The sequence below is a fragment of the Chionomys nivalis genome, chromosome 14, assembly GCF_950005125.1.
Source record: "Chionomys nivalis chromosome 14, mChiNiv1.1, whole genome shotgun sequence".
In the NCBI taxonomy this organism is placed as follows: Eukaryota; Metazoa; Chordata; class Mammalia; order Rodentia; family Cricetidae; genus Chionomys; species Chionomys nivalis.
The window spans coordinates 26,019,546-26,034,110 of record NC_080099.1 but is presented as its reverse complement, the minus strand read 5'-3'; the positions used below and the strand labels follow the sequence as shown (position 1 = coordinate 26,034,110).

General features: G+C 38.5%; 1 protein-coding gene across 1 annotated transcript in view; it reads left to right on the top strand.

The window, feature by feature from the left end:
* Adamts19 (ADAM metallopeptidase with thrombospondin type 1 motif 19) overlaps positions 1 to 14,565 on the top strand; it is a 177,850-nt gene that overhangs the window by 29,025 nt on the left and 134,260 nt on the right. The window contains exon 3 of the mRNA XM_057789047.1: positions 12,824 to 12,989. Coding sequence (XP_057645030.1) covers positions 12,824 to 12,989 — 166 coding nt within the window. The remainder of the gene's footprint in view (positions 1 to 12,823; positions 12,990 to 14,565) is intronic.

The following is a 14,565-nucleotide window of genomic DNA, read 5'->3' as shown; positions in this document are numbered from 1 at the left end:
AGTTGTTTAAGTTTTGTCTTTAGTAATGGACCTTGCTGTCAGTTTGTGGGGTGCATCTTATAGTTTTGGCAGCAGTCTGGGTTGTTTGGGGATTCTCATGGGACCCATTTGGCCAACAAATCCATTAAATGCCATGAAAAAAATATTGTCTTCTGCTGCATTCTTGATTTTTATCTTCTAGGAGCAATTTCCATTCTTCCAATACTCACGTCTATAAAGTTAGAGCATGCATCATTTATTTAATACACATATATTACTTATTGTTCCTAAAGTTTAAACATGTTCTTACCTGACTGGTAGACAACAGGTGCAAACATACTGTTATAGTTTTAAAGTGTATGCTTTTGTGAGTGTAAAATGTGTGCACTGACTTCCTTTTGTGTCATCTAGCATCCTACATGGCCTTTCTGTATGAAACACAAGCCTCTGCTAAGGAACTGTCTTTTCCCCCACTTGTACTTTCTTCTTCATATATTCTCACCGTAGGTCTTTGTTGTAATGGGAGCGGCTGGGCTGCGTCCCCGGCACCCAGCCGCCCGCATGGCTAGCTTATGCCCTGAAATAATTACACGGAAACTGTATTCTTTTAATCACTGCCTGGCCCATTAGTTCCAGCCTCTTATTGGCTAGCTCTTACATATTGATCTAACCCATTTCTAATATTCTGTGTAGTACCACGAGCTGGCTTACCAGGAAAGATCTTAACCTGCGTCTGTCTGGAGTGAGACAATCATGGCGACTGCCTGACTCGGCTACTTTCTCCCAGCATTCTGTTCTGTTTACTCCGCCTACCTAATTTTTGTCCAATTAAAGGGGCCAAGGCAGTTTCTTTATTACTTAACCAATGAAACAACAGATAGAAAGATGACCCACCTCCATCAGGTCTTATCTGAAATGTTGTTTACTTGGGAAGGCTTTATTGGGTCACCCTCTCTAGGCCGTCATTACCTTGCTTGTTTCCATAATGATTCTTTCTATAGTTTGTAATTTTTAAAGTGTATTGATCCAAATCCATGATTTTTTGGGGGGGGTGGGTAGGGGTCTATGCCATTACTTTAGTATCCTAGATTCATGAAGATACGAATTGATGTGTTTTCATCATTGAATCCTGTCTTAGTTAGGGTTTCTTCTCTCTCTCTCTCTCTCTCTCTCTCTCTCTCTCTCCTCCTCCTCCTCCTCCTCCCCCTCCTCCTCCTCCTCTTCTTCCTCCTCCTCCTCCTCCTGCTCCTTCTTAAATAAACTTTTCTCATTTTACATACCAATCCCAGTTCCCACTCCCTCCACCTTCCACAGAAACTCTTATAAAGGAAAACATATAATTGTAGTGGTTTGCTTGCTGCAGTTCAGAGGTTCAACCCATTATTATCATGATGGGACACGGTGGTGTGCAGGCAGACATGGTGCTGGAGAAGTAGCCAAGAGGCCTACACTTTCTAGGCAACAGGAAGTGGTCTGAAACACTGAGCAGATATGAGACCTCAAAGCCCACCTCTACAGTGACACCTTTCTGCCAACAAGACCACGTCTACTCAACAAGGTCATACCTCCCAATAGTGCCACTCCCTTTGGAGATCTATTTTCCTTCAGACCCCTGTACCACATACACAGCTTGTTGAATGCCAGATCTCCAATAAGAACACTCATGAAGAGGGCTACACAGTTGTCAGAAAATGACAGGGGAACAAAATGGAACAGAGTGCGTTTTGGTCAACTGGTTACAAACTAACTATAACTATAAATTCAAGTTTATTTATAGAATATTATAATATTCTATATAGAATTATTTCAAGAATTCATCACTATTAATATGCATTGTCTCTAAATTAAAGATTCCAGAGACAACCCAAATGATTTACTAAAATAACTATAAACAATGAGATTATAGTAGAATGAATGAACACAAGTATATGACGATCAGTCTTGTCACTTAATATAAACAAATAGTAAATGGGATAGCTAATCCCAGTCATGAAGCCATCTGACATTTGGGACAGCAGTTTAGGACAAGTAGTTCATTTTCTGCCATAAGCACAGACCCTGTCACTGCCATTTGTTTCTTCAGTACAGAGGCCAAAACACAGGTATTTGTCATCAGACTCATGCATCTGTGTGTTTGTGTGCCTGTGTGTGTGTGTGTTTGTGTGTGTGTGTCTGTGTACATGGATGGTTGTACATATGTGTGCTTATGTATATAGAGGCCAGAGTACAGCCTTGTGTGTCATTTTCCAGGTATTATCCATCCAGTTTATTTTTGCAACATTGTCTCTCACTTGTACTAGACGTCAACAGATAGGTTAGTTTTCCCAACTAGGTATCCCCAAGGATTTACCTGTCCTTCTTCATCCCATCCTCTGCCCCAGCATGGGGATCCTAAGTACGTGCCTGCCAACATGCCTATTTTTTCACGTTGGCTGTAGAGACTGGGCTCATGTAAGCACTTTGCTGAGCCTTCTTCATGGCTCCAAAAATAGAGTTTCAGTCAGTTCTTAAATTCCTATCCCTGTTGCTTGTTGGGGGGAACATCAGGAGAGCATAATGGTTTATAGGAAAACGGACAGAGAGCATATGTTTCGCCGCTAGAAGAGGAATCTGTTCTTGTGTAAGTATCATGTAAATAAAATACGACTGTGTTGAAAAAGCACAACACAAGAAGCCAGCATGAGGCGCCCTGCAGTGAAGTCAGTAACTCTGGCCAAGAAAAGATAGAAAAGACAGAAACCAAATAGGCTTGTTTCTAAATACAAACCACATAAGCGAGTCAGCCCCTGGTTGGCCCCCCGACTTCATTCTGATGTCTTCCCCTTTGCGTCACTCTTACAGCTGGACTGATGTTGTATGTCCTTACAGTTGCCACTTCTCATCTGTGCCCACGTCTGGACCATGAATGCCCCCTGCCCCTGCCCCTGCCCACAAACCTGGGCACAGCTGTCTCTTCTCAGAAGCTACCTCACCCATGGGACCATCTCCGTGGCATGTTTTAACCCTTGCATAGACCTTAGAACTACCTGCATTCTTTCTTTTCTTTTGATTTTCGAGACAGGGTTTCTCCATAGCTTTTGGTTCCTATCCTGGAACTAGCTCTTGTAGATCAGGCTGGACTCGAACTCACAGAGATCCACCTGCCTCTGCCTCCCGAGTGCTGGGATTAAAGGCGTGCGCCACCACCGCCCGGCTACCTGCATTCTTGTTAGACAGATATAATTTCACATTGTTCTGTTTGGACTCAGACTTCTTAGCAACACACAAACTGCTTCCCGCTTTCCTTGTTCTGATATGTGTTTTTTGGTGTAGGAAGCTCTCCCGTGAATTTAATCCAACACATTCATTTGACAATTAAAATAGTCATTCCCCAAGCATCATGATTTCCAACTCATGTCAGCGAGAATATGCCTGTTGTGTGCTCTCCACCATAAGCTTTTCTTAGACTGAACAGCACCCATGTAAACTTGAACTAAGTCAGAGTCCTTGGCATTTTCCAGCTTAGACTTTTCTACCTGCGCTTCCTCTGATTCGTCAATTATAAGAGCTGGAAGGATGTTCATAAAGAACAAAACATTCTTTGTTGACTAACAGTATTGTGGGTATTGTTTACCAGGTGATTAAAGCAGACACTCTTTCATAGGCCATTTGTGGGTATGGAAAAGCCTCCTTCATAGAAACTGCTTAGATTCCAAGGCTTGTACTAAGACGGGGCTTCATCCTATGCAATCATCTCCCCCCCCATTTTTTTTCTCCAGCTTTGGCACTTAGGTGTCTGTCCAGGAAACTCTTAGGCTATATTCCAGTTTGTTTCTACTCATGGAGTAAAACATAGACAGAAATCGAAGAATAGGCAATCGTACAGAAGTTAAACAATTATTAAGCAAGGTATTTTGCTTCAGATAAGTATTTTGCTTCAGATAAGTATTCAGATAAGTATTTTGCTTCTTTCCTGACAATGAAAAAAGGTTTCTGGTATCGAGTCCTTGAAGCCTTCTTCACAGTGGACTGAAGCCTGACTTCTGCTTGCAAAAAGCCGGTACTAAGAAGTTTTTACTTCTCAGAAAACAAGGGTATTTGAGTGAATAGAGTGGCTAATAAAATTAGCACACATTTGGAAGATAAATAATTATATTTCATTTTAAAAACACACATAGTGATTGTTTATTGCTATTAAGAAATAAGTTATTAAATGTGAAAATGAATATAGAATAAAAGATCCAAACATGTGTGAGTTTGTCTACACATAGATAATATTCCATGATACATATGCATGTACGTCTAAAAGTATATATGTGTGCGTGCATATGTACGTTAATTCACTAGAAATAAATCTGTACTTCTACTCATTTATAATATTTTTATTTTGGATTTGGGGATGATGATTTTCTTTCTTTAACTGTATACAATGTTCAGTTATTTAAAATTTCTATTGTTATGTTCAGAAGACTTAGAAAACACATAAGAGAAACTCAAAGACAAACTAAAAAGCTTAAAGCATTCTCTAAAATCTTCCATGGGAAAATTATGGGGCACCTACAACTGTCAGAGCCTGTGGATGAAGCCCTCAGTTGACTTGGACAGTCAACTGTGTCTTTGGCAGCTAAGGAGTCCAGCCACACAAAACCACTCAAGATAAAGGTCAGAACCCTCTGTGCAATGTTTTTCTCCTCTCATTGTGAGGGATAAGGCCTGGCCTTGCTGTTGATATCAAAGTTTGGATGTCTACCATCTGTGAGGTGCTGTGCTTGACATCCAGTTCCTTAGTTCAGAATTTTTTAAAGATGAGGATTATTTGAAATAGCAATCACATGGCAAGCTTGGCTTTCTGCAGTTTCCCAAAGGCAATATGCATTTGGAGCCAGGCTTCTTTGGTTTGAATCCTGTCATCACCACGTGCTGGTTTGTAATCTTAGGACGCAATAAATCTTTTGGAAACCCACTTTTTGCAACTATAAAACTAGTGAATTAGCAAGCGTGTTCCAAGATCAGTGTGCAGATTAAGTGAAGTAATACATATAAAGTACTTGCCACGTAAGAATTCTATTTTTTGTTTGCATGTGAATGTTTAAAAATAAGGTTTTATAAAAAATATAAGTAATTATAAGTAGCTTGAGCATGCAGGTGATGGCTAGATATTTTGTCAAGGACATAAACTAGGTCATTTGAGAAGAGGACAGGTTAATTGAGAAATTATCTCCATCTCATTGGCTTTAGGCCATGTTTGTGGGGTATTTTCTTTATTAATGATTGTTGTGGGGCGGCCCAGTCCACTGTGGGTGGTACTACCTTTGGCAATTGGTCATGGATTGTAGAAGAAAGCAGGCTGAGCAATGCAACAAGCAATGTTCCTCCATGGTCTCCACTTCAGTTCTTGTCTCCAGACTCCTGCCCTGGTTGAGTTCCTTCCCTCTGTGATCGACTGTTGCACTGTGGTCCAGACATGTAAGCCAAACAAAAACCTTTCTCCCCTTGCATGGTTGTGGTTGGTATTTTATCACAGCAACAGGAAGTGATTAGGACGAGTAGAAAGTAGATGGGACCACGAGAAGAAATGTGCACGAGGAGAAGAGTTCAGTTCAGAGAGAACGATGATTCCCAAAGTGAGATCATAGAAATGAAAGACAAAGTCTATTTCAAAGGAAACAAGATTATTGGGGTGGAGTTCTGAAATGGTCTTTCTACAAGGGGTTATCTAAGCAGAGAGTTATAAAGGCAGAAAATATGTACTGACCATATCAGGAAGATTGGAATGAGGAAGACTTGTTTAGGAAATGCTTGGTTCATCGACTGGCGTTGTTTGATTTTGTGATGATTTTGTTCAGGCATCCATATGGTTGAGGTTTCACGTGTGTATTTTCTTTTCATTGCTAAGGAGACACTGTCTAGCAGCATGCATCCTCAGTCTTTGGCTCTTAAAATCTCTTCTCCCGTCTATTAATTTCCCTGAGCCTTAGGTGTAGGGGTTTCTTTGCAGATGTGTCATTTGGGGCTTGGGTGCACCAATACCTTTGAATTTTGACCAGTTATCCTTGTCCTTAGCTCCATCTGTTGCAAAGAGAAGCTTGTCGTTCCTAGACAAAGAGCCAATGGCTGTGGAAAATCTGAGCCCAAGTGATCTGTCCTAAACACAGGTACATATGTATATTGCTGAACAAATTCAGGAGGTTGTGTACACACATATTTATATAGATATAGATGGACATATAACAGTAATAATTAAAGAGGAGGTCAGGAGTTTGTGTCAGGAAGGGTGGAGCAATGTGAGGAATTGAAAGGGGGTGAAGGGAGTGAATGATATAGGGTATTCATGTATGAAGTAGGTACAAAAATTAAAATGTGCTGAGACAACAAGAAGTGTGGCAGTGAATAGATAGGAATATTGGAAAATTCTGGCTATCCCTGTAACGATCCTTGGGCCAACAACTTATGGAGGTGGCGTTGCCACTGGGAGTTCGAGTGAAGATGGAATGGCCAGTACCATAAGTGTTTCTCAGAGAGCAAATCTAAAATTCTTCGAAATTTGGAACTTTTAATGTTGTTCCTCAGTGTATGAATTTTAAGCAAGCTATGCAACATTTCCAGCATCCCGTTTTCTTGATTTTAAAGCTTTGGTATTCCCAACTGATTTCTAAGTGTCTTTCTATTATTATCCTTTTACGATTCTCTTTGAAATTCTTTTGGCTGTGAAGGAAAATAGAATGACGTTTCTAGTCTGGTCGCTTCAAAAGTTTCCTCTAGATATTACTTGGACATATAAGGAAGGCAACACTGGAAAAGCCTCGTGGAAGAAATGAAATTTGCATTTTTCCCTGGATGAAGTCATAGGTAGAGTGAATACATGCTCTTCAGAACAGAGAATTGATATGCTCTCTTTTATTCCAGAAGAGAGCAATGCATTGGGTTAAGAGCAGATTTCTCTGAGTAGAGATGATTGAACAGGCTTCCTAATTGAAGGCACGAGGTTACAACTATCCCAAAGCCCTTTGCCTCGGAAGTTCTCGGTATATTTAGAGTGAAATGAGACAATAAGTACATTGGGAAGAAGAGTACTAGAAAATAGGAGGTGTTGAAGGCAATCAATACTCGAGATGTTAAGGTCTTTTTGATTTTGACAAAGTAAATGCTCTACACAAAGGCAGGGGTATTCTTGGAGGAACCTGACATCTGTGATACATTAAGATGTATCAATGCATTAATTGTTATCCTAAAATATTTCAATGTAATGTTTGTTCACACAGAACATTTGTTCATTATGTTCAAATTAGATTTCAGTAGTAAAAATAAAACGAGAGAGACAGGCAGTAGTTTCTCATATGCAGAAGCTTCCCGTAGCCTTACCATGTGCATCTGCCTCAATACTCTTGTGTTTATTCTCTGAGTATATAAGGGAGACACTGAAATGATCAAGTCAGAAAGGTCATTTTCTTATGATAAGAAAAAACACAGCTATGTATGTGTCAGAAATGTCTTTCTGTACAAATTTGTATATTCACAAGGAATATACAATTGCATGAAAGGTCTCTTCAGATTTTGATTATAGCAAAATACTATGTTATTTGATGAAAACACAAAGCAAATTTGAAACTGTAATTCTTTAGCCCTGTTTTATGCTCGCATTTTAAGATATGTTGCTTTACTCACAGGAGATAATATGCTATATCAGCAACAAAAATGCTGTAGAAAATAAAGTCAAACAATACAAATTCAGATGACATAGGACATCAGCTATTTGTCTAAGACATTTTTACAACCATATACCGATGCCAAATCCTTTACACTTGTGTTTAGTATCTCTCTCTTCTATCAGTAGACTGGTTTGTCCAAGACACATAAAACAGTAGGCACTCTTTTGCTCCCTAAAATATTGTCCTTGTATTCTACCATCCCCAATTTAATGAGTGCATATTATTGTTTGTATGCATTTTCCCATTTCTGTCTCATTCAGGCATCTTTTGTAGATTGTTGCCTGCAATCTATATCTTTTTCACCAACACCCCTATGCTTCACCTCAAGAGCAACAGCCTCATCTCATATTATCCAAATCCTCCACTCAAGACATTTTATATCCTGAAATATTTATGACTTTATCTTATCATCCAAACTCTTTTAATGCTAAAATTTAAAATTACTTTTGTTGATAATAACTATGTATTTATTGTCTTAGTTTCCTGTTTATATGTGTGGATAAATTAAGAAGGGTTAATTCAAGCTAATTAGTTTAATGTTTTTTAGTATTTATCTTCCATCCTAATCTTTTACTTAACACAGCTCCCCACCCCTTCCCACCTGGTTCATCTATTTTGTCTCAAATTGATTTTTCTTCCTCTGTGTACACATCAATTTTTCTTTTTCCATGTTGTCACTGATGGACAACAAGACTGACAAGTGTAAACAATGCTATATGGGCTTGCAATTATCTCTCTAACTCAGTTGTTCTCAATCTATGGGTAATAACCCTTTTGGAGAGGTCGAAAAACCCTTCAATAGGGGTTGTATGTGAGGTAGTCTGCATATCAGATATTTATATTATGGTTTGCAACAGTATCAAAATTGTTTTTATGAAGTAGCAACGATAATTTTATGGTTAGGGGGTCACCGCAACATGAGGAACTGCATTAAAGGGTCATGGTGTTAGGAAGGTTGAGAATCACTGTTGTAACTCATGAATGGAATTGCTAGATCATATTTTAATACTGCACTGCCACATAGCCATAATATTTAGTACTTAATGAGCAGTCAACCCGAATTCTCCATCGAGACTCAACAAATCCAACAAACTCACTGAAACTTTACAAAGAAACCAAGAAAAGCCTGAGATGGAATCACGGAAGAATGGGGTGATGGCTTGATGAAATGGAAGTAATATTTTTGCTAGGTTAAGAGTAAAAACAGTACCCATAATGAAAACCACCCCAGGAAGAATAGACAGGCATGTCCTACTGCTTCTGGGCCCTGTAAGTTTTTAGTTAGGCCTACCTAAGCTATTTAACATACATTCACCTCTTAAGTAGCCTCAAATCAATTTGAACAAATGAAACAATTAATCTTGATTCACTGAAGCAGCAATGTTAGAACATCAATGAACACTGACTAAATCAGTGTTCTGGATGTAATTAGAACAGGTCCGTGGCAGTATTCGTGTACCTAAAAGGAGAGCAACATTTGTGGTAGCTTACAAAGCACCGGAACCAAGAGGAAGACGCAGCAGAGCCAGCAAACGAGAAATAGCAGCCTATTTTCACATAAGCAACGCCAAATAGAAAAACACTGAAATTCTTTTTGAAAAATTTTTATGAATGGTGCCTATGGGCAGAGGTGTGTATATGTGTACATATGCGTAGAGGCCATCCACTTTGTGTACATATGGGTGTAGGTGGAAGTATGTTTATGAGTGTGCATATGTATGCATGTGTATACGTGTGTGTGAGAGAGAGAGAGAGAGAGAGAGAGAGAGAGAGAGAGAGAGAGAGAGAGAGAGAGAGAGAGAATTAGAAAGTAGGTGTGTATAGGTGTATAGGACGTAATTCAGCATCAGATACCTTCATCGATTGCTCTCTCCTTTATTTTCTGAGATAGGTCTTAACATGGGGCTTGTAGATTTCACAGAACTAACTGGCAAGCCAACTCCAAGGATACACCTGTCACCTCCTTCCTAAAGCTAAACTCTTAGCTAGCGTTCTCCAGGAAAGTGCTACAACCCTGACCTTTTACATAGATTCTGGGTAATCCAACCTCAGGTTCTTTGTGCTTGAAGATCAAACATTTTATCCCCAAGCCTGCCTAGTCACATCTAAAAAACAAATTTTTTTTTGGTCATTTAGGCAGGACTGGCTAGCCAGTGAGCCCCAAGGATCTGCCTGTCTTCGTCTCCCCAAATAAACATTATCACTCTGCAGTTTATACAGGGGTTCTGGGGTTGAAACCCAGCTTGTGCTTGTGAAGCAAGCGCTTTGCTGAATAACGGCCTCAGTCCCCTGAATTTTTCTATTAAATTGTGAAATAAAATAATTAATGACAAATGCCCATTACAACAGGTAGAGACGGAAACGACTGTAAAACTTAAGTTTATTTTCTGATGCTACCATGCGAAATTTCAGAATAACTCTGGAAAGTGCAGAAGTGATAGCCATGCCGTGCCACACTGTGCTGTGATTTCCCATGAGCTTTGGTTTCCTTCTAAGTTGACGCTAAAGCAATTCTGCTGAGCACTGGGCTATTTGTGCAGAGAGGTTAAAAGGGGGTTATAGTTTTTCACAGCTTGTAAAACCGCAGTGGAGATAAAACCATCTATTTTGCTAATAGAAAAAAAGAGTGACTTTTCTGTGAGAACACAGAATCATCCATGATAGTATCTTCAATGATACAGACCAAGAATGCAACCCTTGTGTGCCATGGGGTTATGGTAGAGGTTCCTGCTCTCTGATGGAAAGTCTACAGACTGATATTTGGTGCTAAATGTGCCTCAGAGGGAGCTAGGACTGGCACACGGTGTCAGACTGTAGCTAAGCATTGCACGAATGAGTCACCCTTTATAATTATTCTAACATGTTTTCCTTTTAAAACTGGCAATCTTGGTTTCTTAAAAAAATGCCTGTAGATAAAATTCTAGTTGCACCAGATCACCTATATTATGGTTTCTAATTCTTAGTTAAAGAAATTGTAACAGCAAAATAAACATTTCAAGTTATACTTAGTGTGTTGATAGAGGAACATAAAATGCAATGTTTGTGTATATTCAACACATTTGTCATAATTATTGGAGTAAATGTATCAGGGAGCAGGTATAGAGTGTCTAGTAGCAGACCCCAGGATAAGAATATTAAGTGTGTTTTCAAACGCCCCCTGTCATTTTCTTGTGAATTCACAATAATGTTCTTACAGTCCCACAGCTAATAAGAAGTTACACTACTCCAAAGTCAAATTCCAGATCTGTTCTAGGGAGCAACAAACTTTACAGGATATGACACTGCATAATATTGTAAGGAACACTTACATGAATTCAGGAGTTTAGAACCTGTTGAGTGTGCCTCAGATTATGAATTCAGAATTTGAGTTAGCTTGGTGTGTTTGCATGAGATGTCACGTCATGATTCTTTCACCAGTCATTACTGGTTGTAAGGGATGAGTTAATAAGAATGATCTACTAATCTATGACATAAGGATCCATAGTATGGATCAGTTTCTAATTCAACAGCACCCAGTCTCTTTATGTATAGATGACCTATGTCTTTAGTACCTATTACTTTGTATATTTTAATTTATCATTCTATTTGTCATCAAACTACAGCTAAGGCAAAACATTTAAGAGTCATTGTAACTACTTTAAAATTCAGGAGAATCATAGACAAACATACATATTCACATATTATTCTAAAGGTTCTTTAGGTTAAAATTTTATTTCTAATGTAATTGGGGTTGCAAATCTGGAAGAAGGGTCGAGGAAATAGGATGCAGAAAGGGTGGTGGATTAGGCCATAATTCTTCAGAATCTTATTAAAGGTATGAATGACTCAAAAAATTAAATTGGTTAAGAAATTTCTATTTTCTCTAGAGCATCTCACAGTGGGAATTTGATAAAGAATAAAATGAAGCAGCATGTACTTACCCCTTCATGTTTCTTGGCAGGACATTTAATGCCCTCTAATAATGAAGTAAAATTTACATTTGAAGTTATTAGCTGCAGAAATAGAAAACATAGTTATATATTTTTGGTTACTGAATAAGGCAATACCTATTTGTGTATTATTTTGTATCTTTCTATCTACTAGGAGTGAAGAAATAAAACCATGTCTCTTTTAAAACAATGCATGTGGTATTTTTTTTTAATCTCCTACGTTCATCTAAGGAAAATGCATTTTTTTCAGAACAATTTCAGTTCTTAATCTTTAGTTTTGTAAGTTTACTCTTTCTGAAAGAATTATTATGCTACTTATATATGAACACTGAATTAAAATAAGCCATACATTTCATGTGGTTAATATGAAGCCAAATTAGCAACATTATATAAATAGAATTGTTGCTGAATAGTTCATACTTCAGGAAAGTATTTCTATAAAAATGCCTGCTAAGGTGTTAACATGGTAAATTATATATTATTTATAGATTGGGTTATATACTTAAATTATAAATGTTAAGAAGAACAACTTATGAGGATTCTTTGTGGAGTATTTTCCTAGTTATGATGCAGTTTATATATAGTTCAGGAAGGAAAGATGCAAGTGCCTAGGCTTACTCTCAACACATAACAAAAATGCAAACTGGTTATTTTTATTGGTCATAGCCTTGGTTTGCAGTTTCTGAATTTACGTGCCCAATTAGATAAGTTTAAAATTATATGTTAAAATTCTATGACCTGAAGTGATAAAATAATAAAAAAGTTTTCAACGTATTTAGTGAAAAGTTTAAGCCATTTTCTATATTCATTTCAGTGCTCTGTCTCATCATGTGCAATGATATTTTACATGAATTATTTCACTAAATAGAGGTTGTCAAGAAGTTGGAATGTGTGGTGCTTGCAATTAAAAACTGCTTCGCTATTGCTGGACATGTTGTTCATGTTAGTGACCCCATGGGTCTCCCAAAAGTCAGCCTTTAACATTCCAGAATTTTTACTGTGCATCTGTTGCTGGCGTCTTGCCTCCCACCCACACAGGCTCAGCCTAACTAAATGGAGTTTCTGCTAGTGCATCAAGATGAAGTCATACTATGAGAAGGTTGCAAAGCTAGCTTTGCAGGGAGTTTGTGTGCACATTTGTTAAAGAAAACAGCATGTGGGCGTGGAATCTGAAACGTAATTTCTAGATGGTGTTTCTTACATATCTTTTCATGTTATGTGTTCCAGATGGGCTTTATACAACTCAACGAGGACTTCATATTCATTGAGCCATTCAATGATACAATGGCCATCCTAGGTCACCCACACCGTTTATACAGGCAAAAAAGGTCCACAGAGGGAAAAGTCAGGGAGAAGCCAGCTCTTCACAACCATCCCTGCGGTGTCATTTCAGGTAACCCATCCTGAAAAGATTTACGCCAATGTGTCCTTGGAAAGGAGTTTTGAAGCATTCTGTCTCCACCTCTCTACTTCCCCTTCTCCCAGTGTGCACTCATCCTCCGTACCCTCGATCTCTTGATTTATTTGTTATTAAAATGGAATCTCATTTGCTTAATGGCAGTTGGATATATCCATGGTAGGTGTATTATTCGTGTTTATGTTTATTGTTTGTGAGGTAACTGTACTTTAATAGCAAAAGACGGAAATTCAAACACTCTTCAAAGATCAGCATATGACCTCTGCTCTGCCATGCTCTGCCATGCGCAGTCATTCTGGGAAGTCTCTCTTACAGGCTGCTTTATACTGCACTGGAATATGAATAGCTGACAGAGTCCCAAACTTCTGAATGAACACCGTGTGCTCAGAGCCTTACGTAGTACACCTCCAGGAGAACTGCACGGATTTTGCTTCTCTGTGATTAGAAGCATCCTCTGTGTTCCCTGAAATCAAACATTCTAGTCCTCGCATTCCCATCATGTTCATTCTGGAAGTTCCCTGGAATAATAATGTGGCTCTTCTGCTTACTTTCCTATGAGCTTTACACAGAAATCTGTGATATTTTCAAGAACAGGAAGAGGGGCGAAAAGGTACCATCCTCAACATTAGAATACAGTCTTCCCCCAAGACAGGTCTTTTAGACATTTAATGCAGCTGTCTCAGTGTGTAGTCACTTACTTGAGAAATATTTTGATTAAAATGCGAGAAGGTATGAATTTCAGAAGGATTTTCAATGTGACGGGTTTAAAATCAGACTTACAGGCTTGCATTTAAGTGATAATGTAGTTGATGGACAGGATATAAATTCTAGCATTGACTGAGGTATTTGAGGTTAGCTTTACGGAAGTGTGACAGACAGAAAGTAGCATTTGCAGAGCCCACAGCTCTCAAGGGTGTTCAGTTTAGAGAAAAAATAGGATGTGCCTTCTGTAGGATGTATTTCTTTAATATCAATCATAAATTCTACTTTGTTCTGTGAAAGCTCATCCTATACATGAAAAGATTTTCAATGGTTTGCCTAGACTATGCCAATATCTGATTCAGTGAACCAGAGAAGACCACGCTGTGGAAGACAAGGCCTCTTCCCTATTTAGGAATTTTAAATTAAAAAAAAAAAAAAAGGTGAAGAGCCAAACCAAAGAACATTACAGAGGAAAGAAGAACCTGTTTAATGTCTGAAACTAAAAATGATAGCATTAACTCAGAGGTTGTTTGTTTAAGAAGATGGCTCTGTAGCGATCCTGAAAATCTGCACTGAACAGCTTCTGCATCCCAATGAGCTCCTGCCTATAACTACCCACATTAACTAAGGACACAGTTTAGGCTTTGTGGGACATTTTTAACCGTGGCACACACACGCTAGAGAGTCCTTGTGTTAGTAGGTTAATAAAGCGTAAATGCATGATTCATATTTGGCAAACATTATTCCCAATGTTTCTGATATACATTACATAGTACATATAATATGCATAATGCATTATCTTATTTGGATAAAAGACTTGCATGTAAGGACAGGAAGCTGTCAGCAATCA